The sequence below is a fragment of the Streptopelia decaocto genome (assembly GCF_964273445.1).
Source record: "Streptopelia decaocto genome assembly, chromosome: 2".
In the NCBI taxonomy this organism is placed as follows: Eukaryota; Metazoa; Chordata; class Aves; order Columbiformes; family Columbidae; genus Streptopelia; species Streptopelia decaocto.
Genome location: NC_138655.1, coordinates 65,075,415 through 65,088,218, shown reverse-complemented (window position 1 = coordinate 65,088,218; position 12,804 = coordinate 65,075,415). Strand labels below are relative to the sequence as shown.

At 41.1% G+C, this 12,804-nt stretch overlaps 1 protein-coding gene across 1 annotated transcript in view; it reads left to right on the top strand.

Annotated features, from left to right (window-relative positions):
* GABBR2 (gamma-aminobutyric acid type B receptor subunit 2) overlaps nt 1-12,804 on the top strand; it is a gene marked incomplete at both ends in the record, with an annotated part of 486,849 nt that overhangs the window by 470,366 nt on the left and 3,679 nt on the right. The window contains 2 exons of the mRNA XM_082045863.1: nt 21-150; nt 8,961-9,078. Coding sequence (XP_081901989.1) covers nt 21-150; nt 8,961-9,078 — 248 coding nt within the window. The remainder of the gene's footprint in view (nt 1-20; nt 151-8,960; nt 9,079-12,804) is intronic.

The following is a 12,804-nucleotide window of genomic DNA, read 5'->3' as shown; positions in this document are numbered from 1 at the left end:
ATGCTCTTTCTGTTTTGCAGCTGGACAAAGACTTGGAGGAAGTCACAATGCAGCTTCAGGACACTCCTGAGAAAACAACATACATTAAGCAGAACCACTATCAGGATCTTAATGACATTCTTAGTATACGGAACTTTACAGACAGCAAAGGTGAGAGTTAGTAAAATCCATTTGTAGCTTAACCCACCAAGATTTTGAACAGCAATCATCTCACTGAATTGATTATAGAACACTTTGACCTGGGTAAGATGGAGCTTTAAATATTTTGGTTGTGTTACAGAAAGCATGCAGATTCATATAATAAGCTGTATGGTACCCATTTAGTAGTTATTTATGTGTACATATGTTTTCTATCGTATGCCCTCTATTTATAATACACATAGTAAAGTGGGAAACTTTTAAAAGCATGCGTGTGTTCAGAAGTCAATTTTTCTGTGCTATGTGGAGGAAGGAAAGTCACAGAATATTTCAGATCTTGTGAGAGTTAATCGAGCCAGCCTTCAGCAGTAGGAAGCTCAGTTTAATATGTTCTGTTCTGAGCAGGATGTTAAAAATCCTGCTTTTTGGACATTGCTATCAAGCACGTAGAAGAGAAGCATGTAAATATTTCAGTGCTGATTTGGACTCTAAATATAGAATTGAAGGCACTCATGTGTGAAAACTCTTCCCTAGGAACTGATAAAAAAGGATTTCATGATGACTGTAATATTCCTAAGTTGTTTCTACTGTGTCTCTTGCATCACTCCCCAAAGAAATGCATGTGAAAGAATTGCTTCCATTAAATCTATTTCACTTTTGGGAAGCAATAAGATCTGGTGCATAGCGCAATAAAGTGGAAGCTAGGACACCTAGCTTCCATTTCTGACTCTAGAATGCATCTACTTTGTGACTTTTGGCAAATGACTTTGTATAGCTGAATATTACTATAATATTTGAAAAAACAGTTGCCCCTTGTTGGGAATTTGTAGCCTTGCATATTTATTGCAATACTAGGCTCAGAATTCCTATTGATGTGGCAGTGTAATCTTGGTTAAGTGGAACAGAAGCCATTCCTGCAAGTATAGTTGTTGAAGAATAATTTTAGAACAGCAAGAGCTCATACGTGCTTTTAAAGTATATTGAAATTTTGGTTGGATAAGGTTACTTTTTCATATGCCTTTTGTTTTAGCCTGGGTATACACTTGGTTGTGTAACTTGTGGAGAGAAGAGAAAAAAAGGAAGAGCTCCATAGAGATCCCAGTGTCCTTTTTAAAATTAAAAAAAACAGAAGGGGGGAAAGGAGGAAAAGGAAAACGCAAATAGCTGCTGGAGGCGTGTGATTATTGGCCTGAGATCAGCAGCAAGAACTAACATCAGTGAGTGGGATGAGGCAGTTTTACCAAGTGTTTGAAAGGAACATATAGAATGTTCCACTCATGTCAGATGCTCCAGGAGAAATGATAAATCATGAATAATATTTCAAGCAGAAAAGATACATTACATTGTGCCAAATGCCCATTTGAGTTTGGGCATGAGAAATAAAAATGATTCTCAAGAGATACGCTGGGTATAAATTTAGGATGGGATGCTTTCCACAGTAGGTTGCACTCCATTAGCAATAGGATGCTGGTAAAGAAATCAAGGAGAAAATATAACCTTTCTGCACTTACTTGTGGCTCTGTCTACAAAAGACATCAATGCTTAACTGCTGCTTTAAGCAGGAGCATCCAAGATTGTCTGTGTTCCTAATTTTCCCCCAGTACAATTCCCCAGTGTTTACATTTCTGCTGGGGGGTACGTATTTAAAATCACCTGTAAGAACAGAGCCTTAATGTTCAGAGTAGCTTGGAACTATGTATTACGAGGATTTACAGGGCAGATATTCTTCTGCAGACTGAAGCTGCTGGGTACAGTTTTCTGAATGGACCTACCAAGATCTACACAAAAGGCAGGGAGCTGTGGGGGGAGCATAACCTATTGGATAGGTTAGACCTTGCATTCACCTGGGAATGAAGAAGACCTGGATCCCAATATGCAGCAAGCGTTTGAAGCTTGGTTCCAGACGTGGTGGCACATGCCCCAAGCATGAGTATTCTGGAGTATCCTGATTCTGACCCTAGTGACACCAAATATTCATATTTCCAGGCTCTAAGCCATCATGTTCAACAACACTTGCTAGCCTTTTTCTGTCCCTCCATTTCTGTTTCTTCTTCCTCTTGTTTTCTCTGTTTCCATGTTTCCCTGTCCCTTTGCTGCATGTCTGAATCTCCTCTCTATTTCTCTCACCGCATTCATTCCTAATACTCAACCTATGTGCTTAATTTAAATTTGCCATTCTGATCAAAATAACAAGGCTTTGGAGAATTCATGCTGCTGAGTCACTGATGCTTCTGTGCAGATGCAAACAGACATCACTTAAATGGTATTTTAAAAAATTCTGGCCCTTACAGCTACAGAAAAGCTAACCCTGACTGACATAACTATGCTTTCTGTAGCTATGTATTTCATCTGTAAATGAAAGTACAGAACCTTGAAATTATCTGTCCCTGATGGTACTTGAGTGAAGCTTCAGGATTGTAAATAATTTATTAGCATGACCTAGAAGTGACCATGTCTCTCACCTCCACTGTGCAACTGGGGAAGCCGGTCTAATGTTGTTTTTAAGGTGATGACAAGGTTTTTGCCTACCTAGGACCCTGTAAAAAATGTGAGCTGAGAGAGAAGGAGTAGGACAGTAAAGAGGCATTCTAAAAATAGCATCTGACTTGGAGCTAAAAATCATAGCAGATCATTTGCCACATTTCCATTGTGGACATGGCTGAATCCCATGTCAGTCCTCTTTATAAAATATTACACCTTGCTGTTCTGAAGGAGTTTACATAGAGAATGCAATGTAATGTATCCCCATTGCTATTGAGTACACAAATTCAGGGCACTGCACTTTAAAGAACAGATAATAACACAGGATTTATGCAATGCATCTCGAACAAGTCCTAATCAATCTTCGATGTCATAGCACACTTCAGTAGTTTTCTGATCTGTTAAAACTGTCCCATGTTAAAATTCCTAACTCTTATAGCCAAATGCCAAAGGAGGTTATTTGGTTCTTCTCTTCCTTCCCCTCTACTGTCATTTATGCCAAGTACAGATTTAGGACACAAAAGTTAAATTACTTTAGCCAAAATAGACACAACTGTGCACTCCCATAACTACCTGACCTCAGGCTAAGTTTCATAACTTTGGGATTCCTGGTTAGTTATTAACAGCAGCAGCTCCTGGTGTACTCCTACTTTACAGCACATTTCAATTCAGTACGTCTCATTTAAAGAGAGATGTTATCCGAGACACTCGTCTCTTGTTCAGAAATGTGTAATGTTCCTGAGACATCTACAGCAATTGGCTATGTAAGAAAAGCAATTAGGAAATGTGGTTTGTAGTTTATGGTTTGATTGCTTTTTTTTTTTTTTAATGCATCTTTTGCCTGTGTTGCTAGACAGCTTTGTGTGGTCAAGCAGTTCCCAATGTGCTTTATAGACCATGGCTCTGGGACCTCAAATGGCCTCTCCAGTTGAATTTAAAAGGGTATGCCCTTAACTTCATTTGATACGTTCCTGGGGTGATTTTGAGTCACTGTGTCTGCTTAGCGACCTCGGCTCTGTGCACAGCACCACATTTGCTTGTCCCTCAGCTTGCTGTTTGTGGGATCTGCTCACCTTGCTGGAGCTGTTGGCCGCATTTCAGCTGGGGTTTAAGGCAGGGACGGGCCGTGGGTGAGACCCACACTCAGCTCCTGGCAGCGCTGTTCAGCAAAGAGGACCAAGCTTGGAGACAGGGCTGAGTTTTCTGGGCTGACATTTGGAAAAAGCAGGACAAGTGCTTGCAACTGTGATGCTGTGTAAAGACGAAGGTTGTGTTGCACAGCTCCAGGGAAGAAACACCCTGCAATGGGCACATAACCAGAACTTCCCAAAAGGGCTCCCTCCACCCATGCAGCAGTGTGCCAGAAACAGGGGAGACTTTGTGAAGGTAGAAGTTATTTTGACCATGCAAGTTCCTGCAGAGATAAAAGTTACTGAGGAGAAAAAAACAGAGAGAAGATACTATGTGGTCTGGGGGGGCTGGCTAATTTCACTGTGCTCGGAATTTCACAATCTTACTCTATTTGATTTCTATTTGACATTTTATTACATGAAATTATTTCTACATGAATGATTCATAGATTGCCAGAGTTTCATATAAAGTCAAGCTCAAAAGAAATCTTGCAGGAGAATCTCCATTTATTCCTACCTTTGCCAGTACATTTCTGAATAGCACGATAGGAAAATGAATGGATGACAGCCATACTGTGGAAAATACGTAAGAAGCAAGAGACAGCCTTGCAAGAGTCCCCACTTATGGACAAACCCTTTTTGTGAGTTCTCTCTCTGTGCAGGCAGAAAGCCTTTTCTGTTCTGAGCCAGAAAACAGTCTTTGCTCATTGCTGTAAATGGACTGGGAGCATTCATTTACATGTCAGATATGTCTACATACTGTCAGTTGTCACCCCACTCCAATGTTTCCTAGCGTTAGTTCTTCCCCATGTAAAAGCAGCTCAAAGGAAAACAGATTTCAAAAGCATGTTGTTTGTAAATGCGAAGCAGCACAGTGTTCCTCTGTGACAGAGGGAGGAAATATTACTTCTATGAAGCTGGCGTAATTCAAGCACTAAGCTTGAGATTGAAACTACAGATTCAAAGGCTAGGCTTTCAGAAATAGGTGTGCAAGACTTTAAAGGGATGCTATTTTAAAGAAACGCTATAGTTCTTTATATCCTTTGCATATAGAGATATGTATACTTGTTTCTATGAAGTCCAGCAAATGGATTCCAATCCTGAAAATGGAGATTGTTTCTTTTTCAACAGGGAGAGCAAACTACCAGAGGCTCAGTGCCTGCCCTTCCTTGCACAGAAATGAATCTGTAGTAAAAGGAGTTTCTTCTGATTTAAAGTAATATAAATCAAAGGAGAATCTTGCTGGCTTTTCTTTTATTTTAAAAAAATCTTCCTTTCAAAACTATCAGAAGTCATGTTTTAGACTGCCTAGTGCTGCAAGCTAAGTTCAGGAGAACTTTTTCTGATATACCCAGCAGGCAATGTGATCATTTTAATTTTTTCCTTCATTTTACTTTCTTTTCATCCTGTTCACATAAAAAGCGGAAACTGGCTAGTCTTGTTTCATGGTCCAAACCACAGAAGTGTGAAAAATTACAGTAGATTTTAAAAAATATGCCTTTAGCTAGCTTTAAAGTTTCCAGAATTCCTTAGTAAATCAGCAAGGTTATCTCTGCCAGCTCTATTAAGTCATTATTAAACCACACTTGCTTCTTTGCGGAACATAAAATACGCTTTCTAGCAAAGAGAAAACAACAGTGGAATTGAAAGATATGAGGTGAACAGTGGGTTCTGCCATCAAGTTGTAAGCCATCAGAGGAATATTGCCACTTAATCATAATGATGAAGATGTTCAATAAAGCTGCAGTGTACAAGCGCCAGCAAAACAAACTTCTAGTTAAAGAAACACAGTTTTCTAAAAATCTCAGAAGAAACCACAGCAGTAGCAGTCACCTGATGCTTTTGACCTGCAGCTGAACAGGAGTTATTAAAATGCATGATGCATTTAAGCCAGCCCAGGAAATTTTGGCAGTGCCGGGTTGCAGAGTGATCATACGCAGGGCAGGTCTGAGGCCCCGTCACCCCTGGCAGAGCGAGAGGAGAGCAATTGGCAGCTCCAAGCTTTTTAAATTGGAACTCATTTCTCTGCTTCAGGTAGGGAAAGGTCCTGGGCTGAAGCCTTCTGGCTCTCACCAACCACTGGGCAGCGGGTTTTTGTTTTCTAATGAAGCCATTAGTGAGCACCGCGCCAGGCCCTTGAGACCCATATGTCCTTTTTTCCCCGGCAGTTTTCTGAACGGAAAGTGTTCAGGCGTCACTTAGTCAGACTTCTGAGTTCCGGTTTGAGGTCTGCGAAGGTGAAAATTACTTACAAAGTACTTCTGGCTAATGTAAATTCAATTTTGAAGGTAGTGAGATCATCCCGGTGCAACTTATTAAGGCTGAATGAGAATGAAGGGCATTTTTCAAGTGGTATAGTTAATGGACAGAGGAAGAAAAGATGGGGAAGTACTTAAAGCAGCGCTACACTTTCCAGGGGAAACTGGGAACTCAAATGTTTACCGTTACTCTTAATTTATTTTATTTCAGTTGTTCACATATATAAAGTCAGTTTCCTCCACCCTTCAGTTTTTTAAGTGCATATGGCGATAGTGTTTTTAAGCTTCAGCTCCTGGAAGCGTATGACTAAGTGAGAATCTTGCTCTTCATTATTTAAATGAAAGGTAAATGAAAAAAAAAATAAATATATTCTAGTTTCCATAGCTGCAGAATAAAGCCCCAACAACTCCTCTCCCAAAAAGCTTAACAAATAAGAATTACCCAATATTTTGCATTTTGAAAGAAGCAAAGGAAAAAGAAAAATCTCAAAATTGTGGCGGTTTTAGGTGGATTTTGCCTGTATTTTTTTAACCTAGTACATTAAAACTTTTATATGGTAACCTTGTATACAGAAATATATGCAGTGTGTTAAGGGAGAGTCATCTGCAAGAGTGGTGGAGAAGGGTCTATTAAGAATAACACATAGTGAGATTTGGGCAGTCAGTGTTGAGGGGTGAGTAGGCAGAGAATACATAATTTCTGTCTACTTTAAACTAAATCCCCCACCTTTTTGACAGGGACCACCTCCTTCTCTCTCTCTCTCTCTCTCACACACACAACACAACTGAAAGCACAAGAAACCCCTTAAGGCGCATGCAACACAGATTAATATACTAAATCATATACTCCAAAGCCCAACAGTTTCATATTCCAGTCATTTGATGAAGAATTGTAATCCTCAGTGGCTTTGTAAAAGGTCAAATTGCTTATTTTTGCCAAAGGAGTTGGGACCTTAAAAGAGTTAAATAATACACCTTTTCCATCCCTAATTACAAGGATTACTCAAATTTTAACTTTGGTCTCTATCATAAAGTCAGCAGTTTTAATTGTCAGCTCAGATCAGCTTAGGATAGAATGTTGGTTTTAATCATGGGAGTAAAAAGTGTCCTTTTTATGTGTCTGTTTATAGACATCACAAGGCTTTTATGCAAATGTCAAGCTCAATATACATAGAAATGCAATATATGGAAAAGAAAAACAACTCTTGTGACAGCCAATGCCACACCAGCAAACTTCAGGCTGCCCAGAGATTATAGACTTCCTTGCTTATCTTAGCCACTGTCAGATTTGAGTATTTGCTGCTTCACAGCTAAACCACCAATGACTCCTGTCAGATCTTCCTTTTAAGCATTCTTCTTGCAACTGAATTCCTTAATTCTCTTTTACCAACATTTTCTTGCCCCAACAGAAGCAGATTCATGTGTTCTGATCGCCTCCTTTCTCACCCAGACCTTTGTGTACCGTGCAACATAAGTGAAAAAATCTTCTTTCCTGCTCTTCTGAGCTGTAGCGATCCGCATGTCTGCACATTTTTGTATCCTGACCTATTCACTTCTTCCCAAGTTGCTTGTTAGGTTTTCCACAGCAGAAAGTGAATGCTACAAAATAATGCTGGGACTGACCGCGCTGGGAGAGCAATTATACATGTTGGAGTTCACCCTCAAAACATTCCTGTTTCTGCTTTCACCTTCTTTCTTCACTCCTTATTTCTGCTGCCTGTTTTGTCCCACCAGTATCCTTACTGCACTCGTCGATAATGTAGATATTCCTAGTATGCTGGGACCTGAGCATTATTGGGGCTTCTGAGCACGAGTAGAACAGAAAAACATCTCAATCCTACAATATGCACTGGGATTTTCATGCTATTTTCATTTTCTCTTCAATATTTTCCTGCTTTTCTCCCTCATACCCATTTTTACATTAAAATCCTCCAGTGTCCTTTTCCAGTTTTTACCTTCAAGTCCTGTTCCACACTGCCTTAATGCCTGCAGCAATCACTGTTCCTCTGTGTGTGTGGCAAACAACTGCCGGTGATGGATTTGGAGCTGCTCTGTAATTATTTATGAAAACTGTGCGCTGTCCTCATTACTCGGATGTTTTCCATGTGATTTTATTTGGCTTAACACAGCAGGGAGACTTTGGAAAAGCAGGCAGGAACAGAAAGGATCGCCGGCGAAGACAGCCTTCTTAAAATGGCTGTGTTTGTCTGCATTTCTCAGGGGGACTGATGCCACCAGCTTCAGCACAGCTTGCCAGGGACTCCTGGGACTCCTGGGGGAAACAAGTGAAGCTACTTACGGGGAAAATTATCATCTTCTGCGTTATCACTATGCAAAAAAGAAAACTGCAGGAGAAAGCTTAATGAAATCATTAGCTGTCCTTCCTGCAGACAGCCTATGGACCCGTGTGACTGATATGAATCATATTTCTGTGCTAAATGATAGAAAATAGTTAAATGATGGCACTTAATTGCTTGTGTGATTGCGAGAGTACCAAGGTTTTATTCATCAATGAGATTATAGTTTTTTCTAGGAAAAAGCTTAAATAAGAATGTTTATTCATATGAAAAGGTAACAATTTTTGAGTGCAAGGTAACATGATGGTGCAGTTACATGAGTGTTTTACAGAGCATAAGGCAAGATGAGAGGGCATGACAGGGCTACACAGAGGTGGGAAACAAGGTTTGGTCTATGTACCTTTTTTTAAAGGTGGGCGGGAAGCAAAGGAAGGAGAAAAGAGGTTTTGTCCCTTTTCTGTTTCTTCATGACAGTTCCTGTGAAGGAGCACATCACTGAAGCATAAGAGTACCAAGGAGTCACAAGGAAACCTGAGACTGTATTGGAATATGGGCAGAAAGGTTTTACTTTGTGGCATTAAGAACATCTGGGAAATTTTAAAATGAAACATTGTAAAAATGGTCACTTGGTAAAATTGAATGTGTTACCCATCTAGATGGTGAGAAAGCCATTTTGAAAAATCATCTTGATCAAAATCCACCAGCACAATGGGGCTCATCAGACCCATCCAGAACAAGCAAAGATCCTATAGAAGACATCAACTCACCAGAACAGTAAGTATACACCATTACATACTCATAGAGAAGGAGGTACCCCTGCTTTCTTGAATATGCATGTGATTGTGTGCATACATTTTCTACTGTTTTAGCCATAAATTCCACCCTGGACACCAGCTGCCTTGCTGGTGAAACATTAATTTAAATTACTACATTTCATTGAAACCCATATTTCTCTTTCATGCATTTTTATGGGAAGACCTTCACTGTAAACCCCTTCTGCCAGCCCCAGCTACAGAGGGAGCCTGAACCATCAGCAACAGAAGATGTGAAAGCCAACTCCTGAAGCACCAGTAGGCAGCAATGCTGTACTCTGGTGCCTCCCTGCCCCCAGCTCACCATCCCCACCAGATTTAGAGGATATCAGGGGCAGTAGATCCTAAGGTGCCCCAAAGGCCAACTAACATACTTCTTTTGTCTTGTCGGAAACAACATGAAGTCTAAAGTTTCTGTAGAGAGTTACAGGTCAAGCTGTGCGCAACCACCAATGTATGTTAAGGAGAGAAGAGGGTGTACATATGTGCATACATGTGTTGTGGCTGTTGTCAACAGCCCACGTCCTTCCACACACCAGCCAGAAGGGCTCATGGTGTACATCGCCATTTTGTTCTCTTTCGATCTTAAGCTAGCTGAGAAATAAAAACAGTCCTAGGGCTTTTCAGCGTTACCATAGCAGCTGGACCCGAGTTTTGGCATAGGAAAGCCTGCACCGAGTAGTTTCCCTTAGAAACAATGCTGCGGCTACAAAGAGAAGATGGCACAACGCACTTGCTGGATTGATGGAGGCAAAAGAGTCTGATGGTATCAGCTTTTCTCTCCAGGAAGCTCTATAATAAATTCACGTACTGCCCTCTACCAGCTCAGCAGAGCCTGCTGTGGGCCAGAGCTCAGGGAAGCACTGTGCTTGTTTGTCCCTGGATCAGTTCATTCCCCAAAGCAGCCAAGTTACACAGGCATCACTTCATCAGGATTTGAGCTAATAGCTGTCAGATTCCTGTTTTGCACACAGGCAACTTAAAAGCTTATTTAAAAACAGAATAAATTAAATAAATTACTAGACTGAGTCACATGTTCCATCAGTGACAGCAAACCTGATTTCAGATAGCAATTACTGCCTTGTACTACCTGGTGCAGGAAAACACGTGGATTTCTAACTCTGTCCTTGCACCCCAAAAAACCCCAATCCAAACATGCACTGGAGCTAATCTACACACACATGCACACATACGCACCAAAAAAAAAAGCCCCCAGTAGCTGAAATATCTATTTATTTCATAAAAGCAGGGCCCTTGCTGAGAAAGCTCTTGTGACTTTATGGGGTCAGCAGAGTGCTTTAATGCATAGCTATTAGAGGTCTGTCTTTTACCAGCACCATTTGTCAGAAATAATGTAGTGTGAATGCAGCCTCATCTGCACATGGCCACCTTACATTAAGAGAGATGCTAAGAAAAACACAGCCACTCAGGCAATCCAGATTTAATAGAGAGAAAAAAAAAAAAAAAAAAGAAAAACATTTGGTGAATGACAGACCCTCCTCTAGGCTAGCGGTAACTGATGAGAAGACTGAGATTTCCTAAAGGTCTTAACGAGCGAGTCAATACAAATCTGAATAGTCACTGGCATTTATGGAAATTAATTAATAAATTCCTGGTAAATCAAAACATTGTCATTCAGCACTTGCACAGCTGTGACTGTGCCAGCTCCAAGGGTCAATGTCTACCCTGAAGATGCATGGGCAGTTTGGGTACCAGAGCCTCACCACTCCACCGCAGGGGACCTGCCAGAGAGAAGTGTAGCCATCTTCAGGACTAGGGCTTTGTGATTCCGTCTCTTTGACCAAAGATTGCCTCTTGCCAAACTTTTTGCTCTTTAGGAATATTCTTCCTCAAGTATGTGCTTTTTTTCAACTTGTTTGGCAGCACTTCTGGCCTTCCATGATCATTAAATATATCATTTTTGTGGGGGGAAAAAAAAAAGGTGTTACAGACAAGCTGTGGTTTTTGCCTTCTCTTTCTCATTTACTGTGTACACATGGCATCTGATAAGAGAGGTAGTCACACAGTCTGCTGAACCTGTTTCTTATTCAAGAACACAAACCTCAAGGACATTACTCTGAAAAAGGTTTCCTCCTTGCCACAAACTTTTGGAAGGAGGACATTAAGATAATAGTGCAGAAATGTTAACTCTTTAATGGCTATAGCAAAAAGAAGCATCCCAGCTTCCTGTTATTGATAGCACTCAGGAGAGCTGACGTCTTCCAGTATGAAAGTTTTGTAGAATACAGAAAATAGTTTGATTTGGAATTTTTTCATTCTTTCTTCCCATTAGTGATATGTTTGACTAACTGCAAGTGTGATCCCCCATCCTACAGTTGTGTCCACAGTGAAGGCACAGCAGAATGCACTCATTTCAGGCTCAGTCATGCAAGAAGTTGTTTCACACTTATTCATGGGGTGTTGTTTATATAATGTCCATCAGAATATGAAAAACATTTGGTTTGCGCTTGGTTCAGATTTAAAACCCCGCACCTAAGGAAAATACAGTCTATATGACTGTAAAGCAGCCTTAGAGCATGAATATAGATGATTCACATTCCCTTTGCCTTTTACTCCCTTTCCTGCTGGGCAGGAACTGGTAGGTTATCTATAATGCCATGTAAAATTTGCCATACCCAGTCAGACCATCAGACATGAGGAGCAAAAAGTGTGTGCTGGCTGCTTTCTCTCCTGTTCACATTGGCTACGCAGTGTAAATTAACAATTCCTACAAGAGACAAAGCAGTGCTGGTGCACAGGCTCAAGCCCTGAATGTTGATTTTCCATGGTGCTTATCAGTGTACCTCCTAGCACAGTTGCATCAGCTTGTGATTTCCCAGGTAATGCTGAGGCACAGTCTGGCACTTGGAAACCGTGTTTGTGGGGAGCTTAGCTGCATGGACAAGAGCTGCACCATGCCAGATCACCTCAGGTCCAGAAAGCAGCCTGAACCAGTTTAGAATACAGTAGTTCATTTCCCAGTAGGCCAGGGTGTCTCTTTTCTCTCCCGTGGGTGTGTGACCTGCTGGAGAAGATCACAGAATCACAGAATGGTTGGGGTCGGAAGGGACCTCTGGAGATCACCTAGTCCAACTCACCTGCTAAAGCAGGTTCACCCAGAGCAGATCGCACAGGAATGTGTCCAGGCGGGTTTTGAATGTCTCCAGAGGAGACTCCACAACCTCTCTGGGCAGCCTGTTCTAGTGCTCTGGCACCCTCAAAGTAAAGAAGTTTCTCCTCATATTCAGATGGAACCTCCTGTGCTTCAGTCTGTGCCCGTTGCCCCTCATCCTGTCCTTGAGCACCACTGAAGAGTCTGGTCCCATCCTCTTGACATCTACCCTTGAGATATTTATAAGCATTGATTAGATCAGTGTACCTTAGCTGGACACGCTATTTCAGTACCAGTTCTATCTGTGCAGTGTGCTGAGATATTAATCAGGATACTATTTGTATTCCAGCCTGATAGGGACCTGCTTACTTATCTAAAGATTGCATCAGTCCCCTTATCTGCATGATGGCTACATGAATATACTCAATAGGAGATCTTCCATGACCCTTAAAGACATTCTTCTGGGCACCTTCAGTCCTGCATGCTGTCCCATCTCATCAGTGACCTACATTCAGTGAATTAGTTTTTGGCACCATTAAAATTTATACTGTTCTCATTTTAAGAGCAAGAACATGT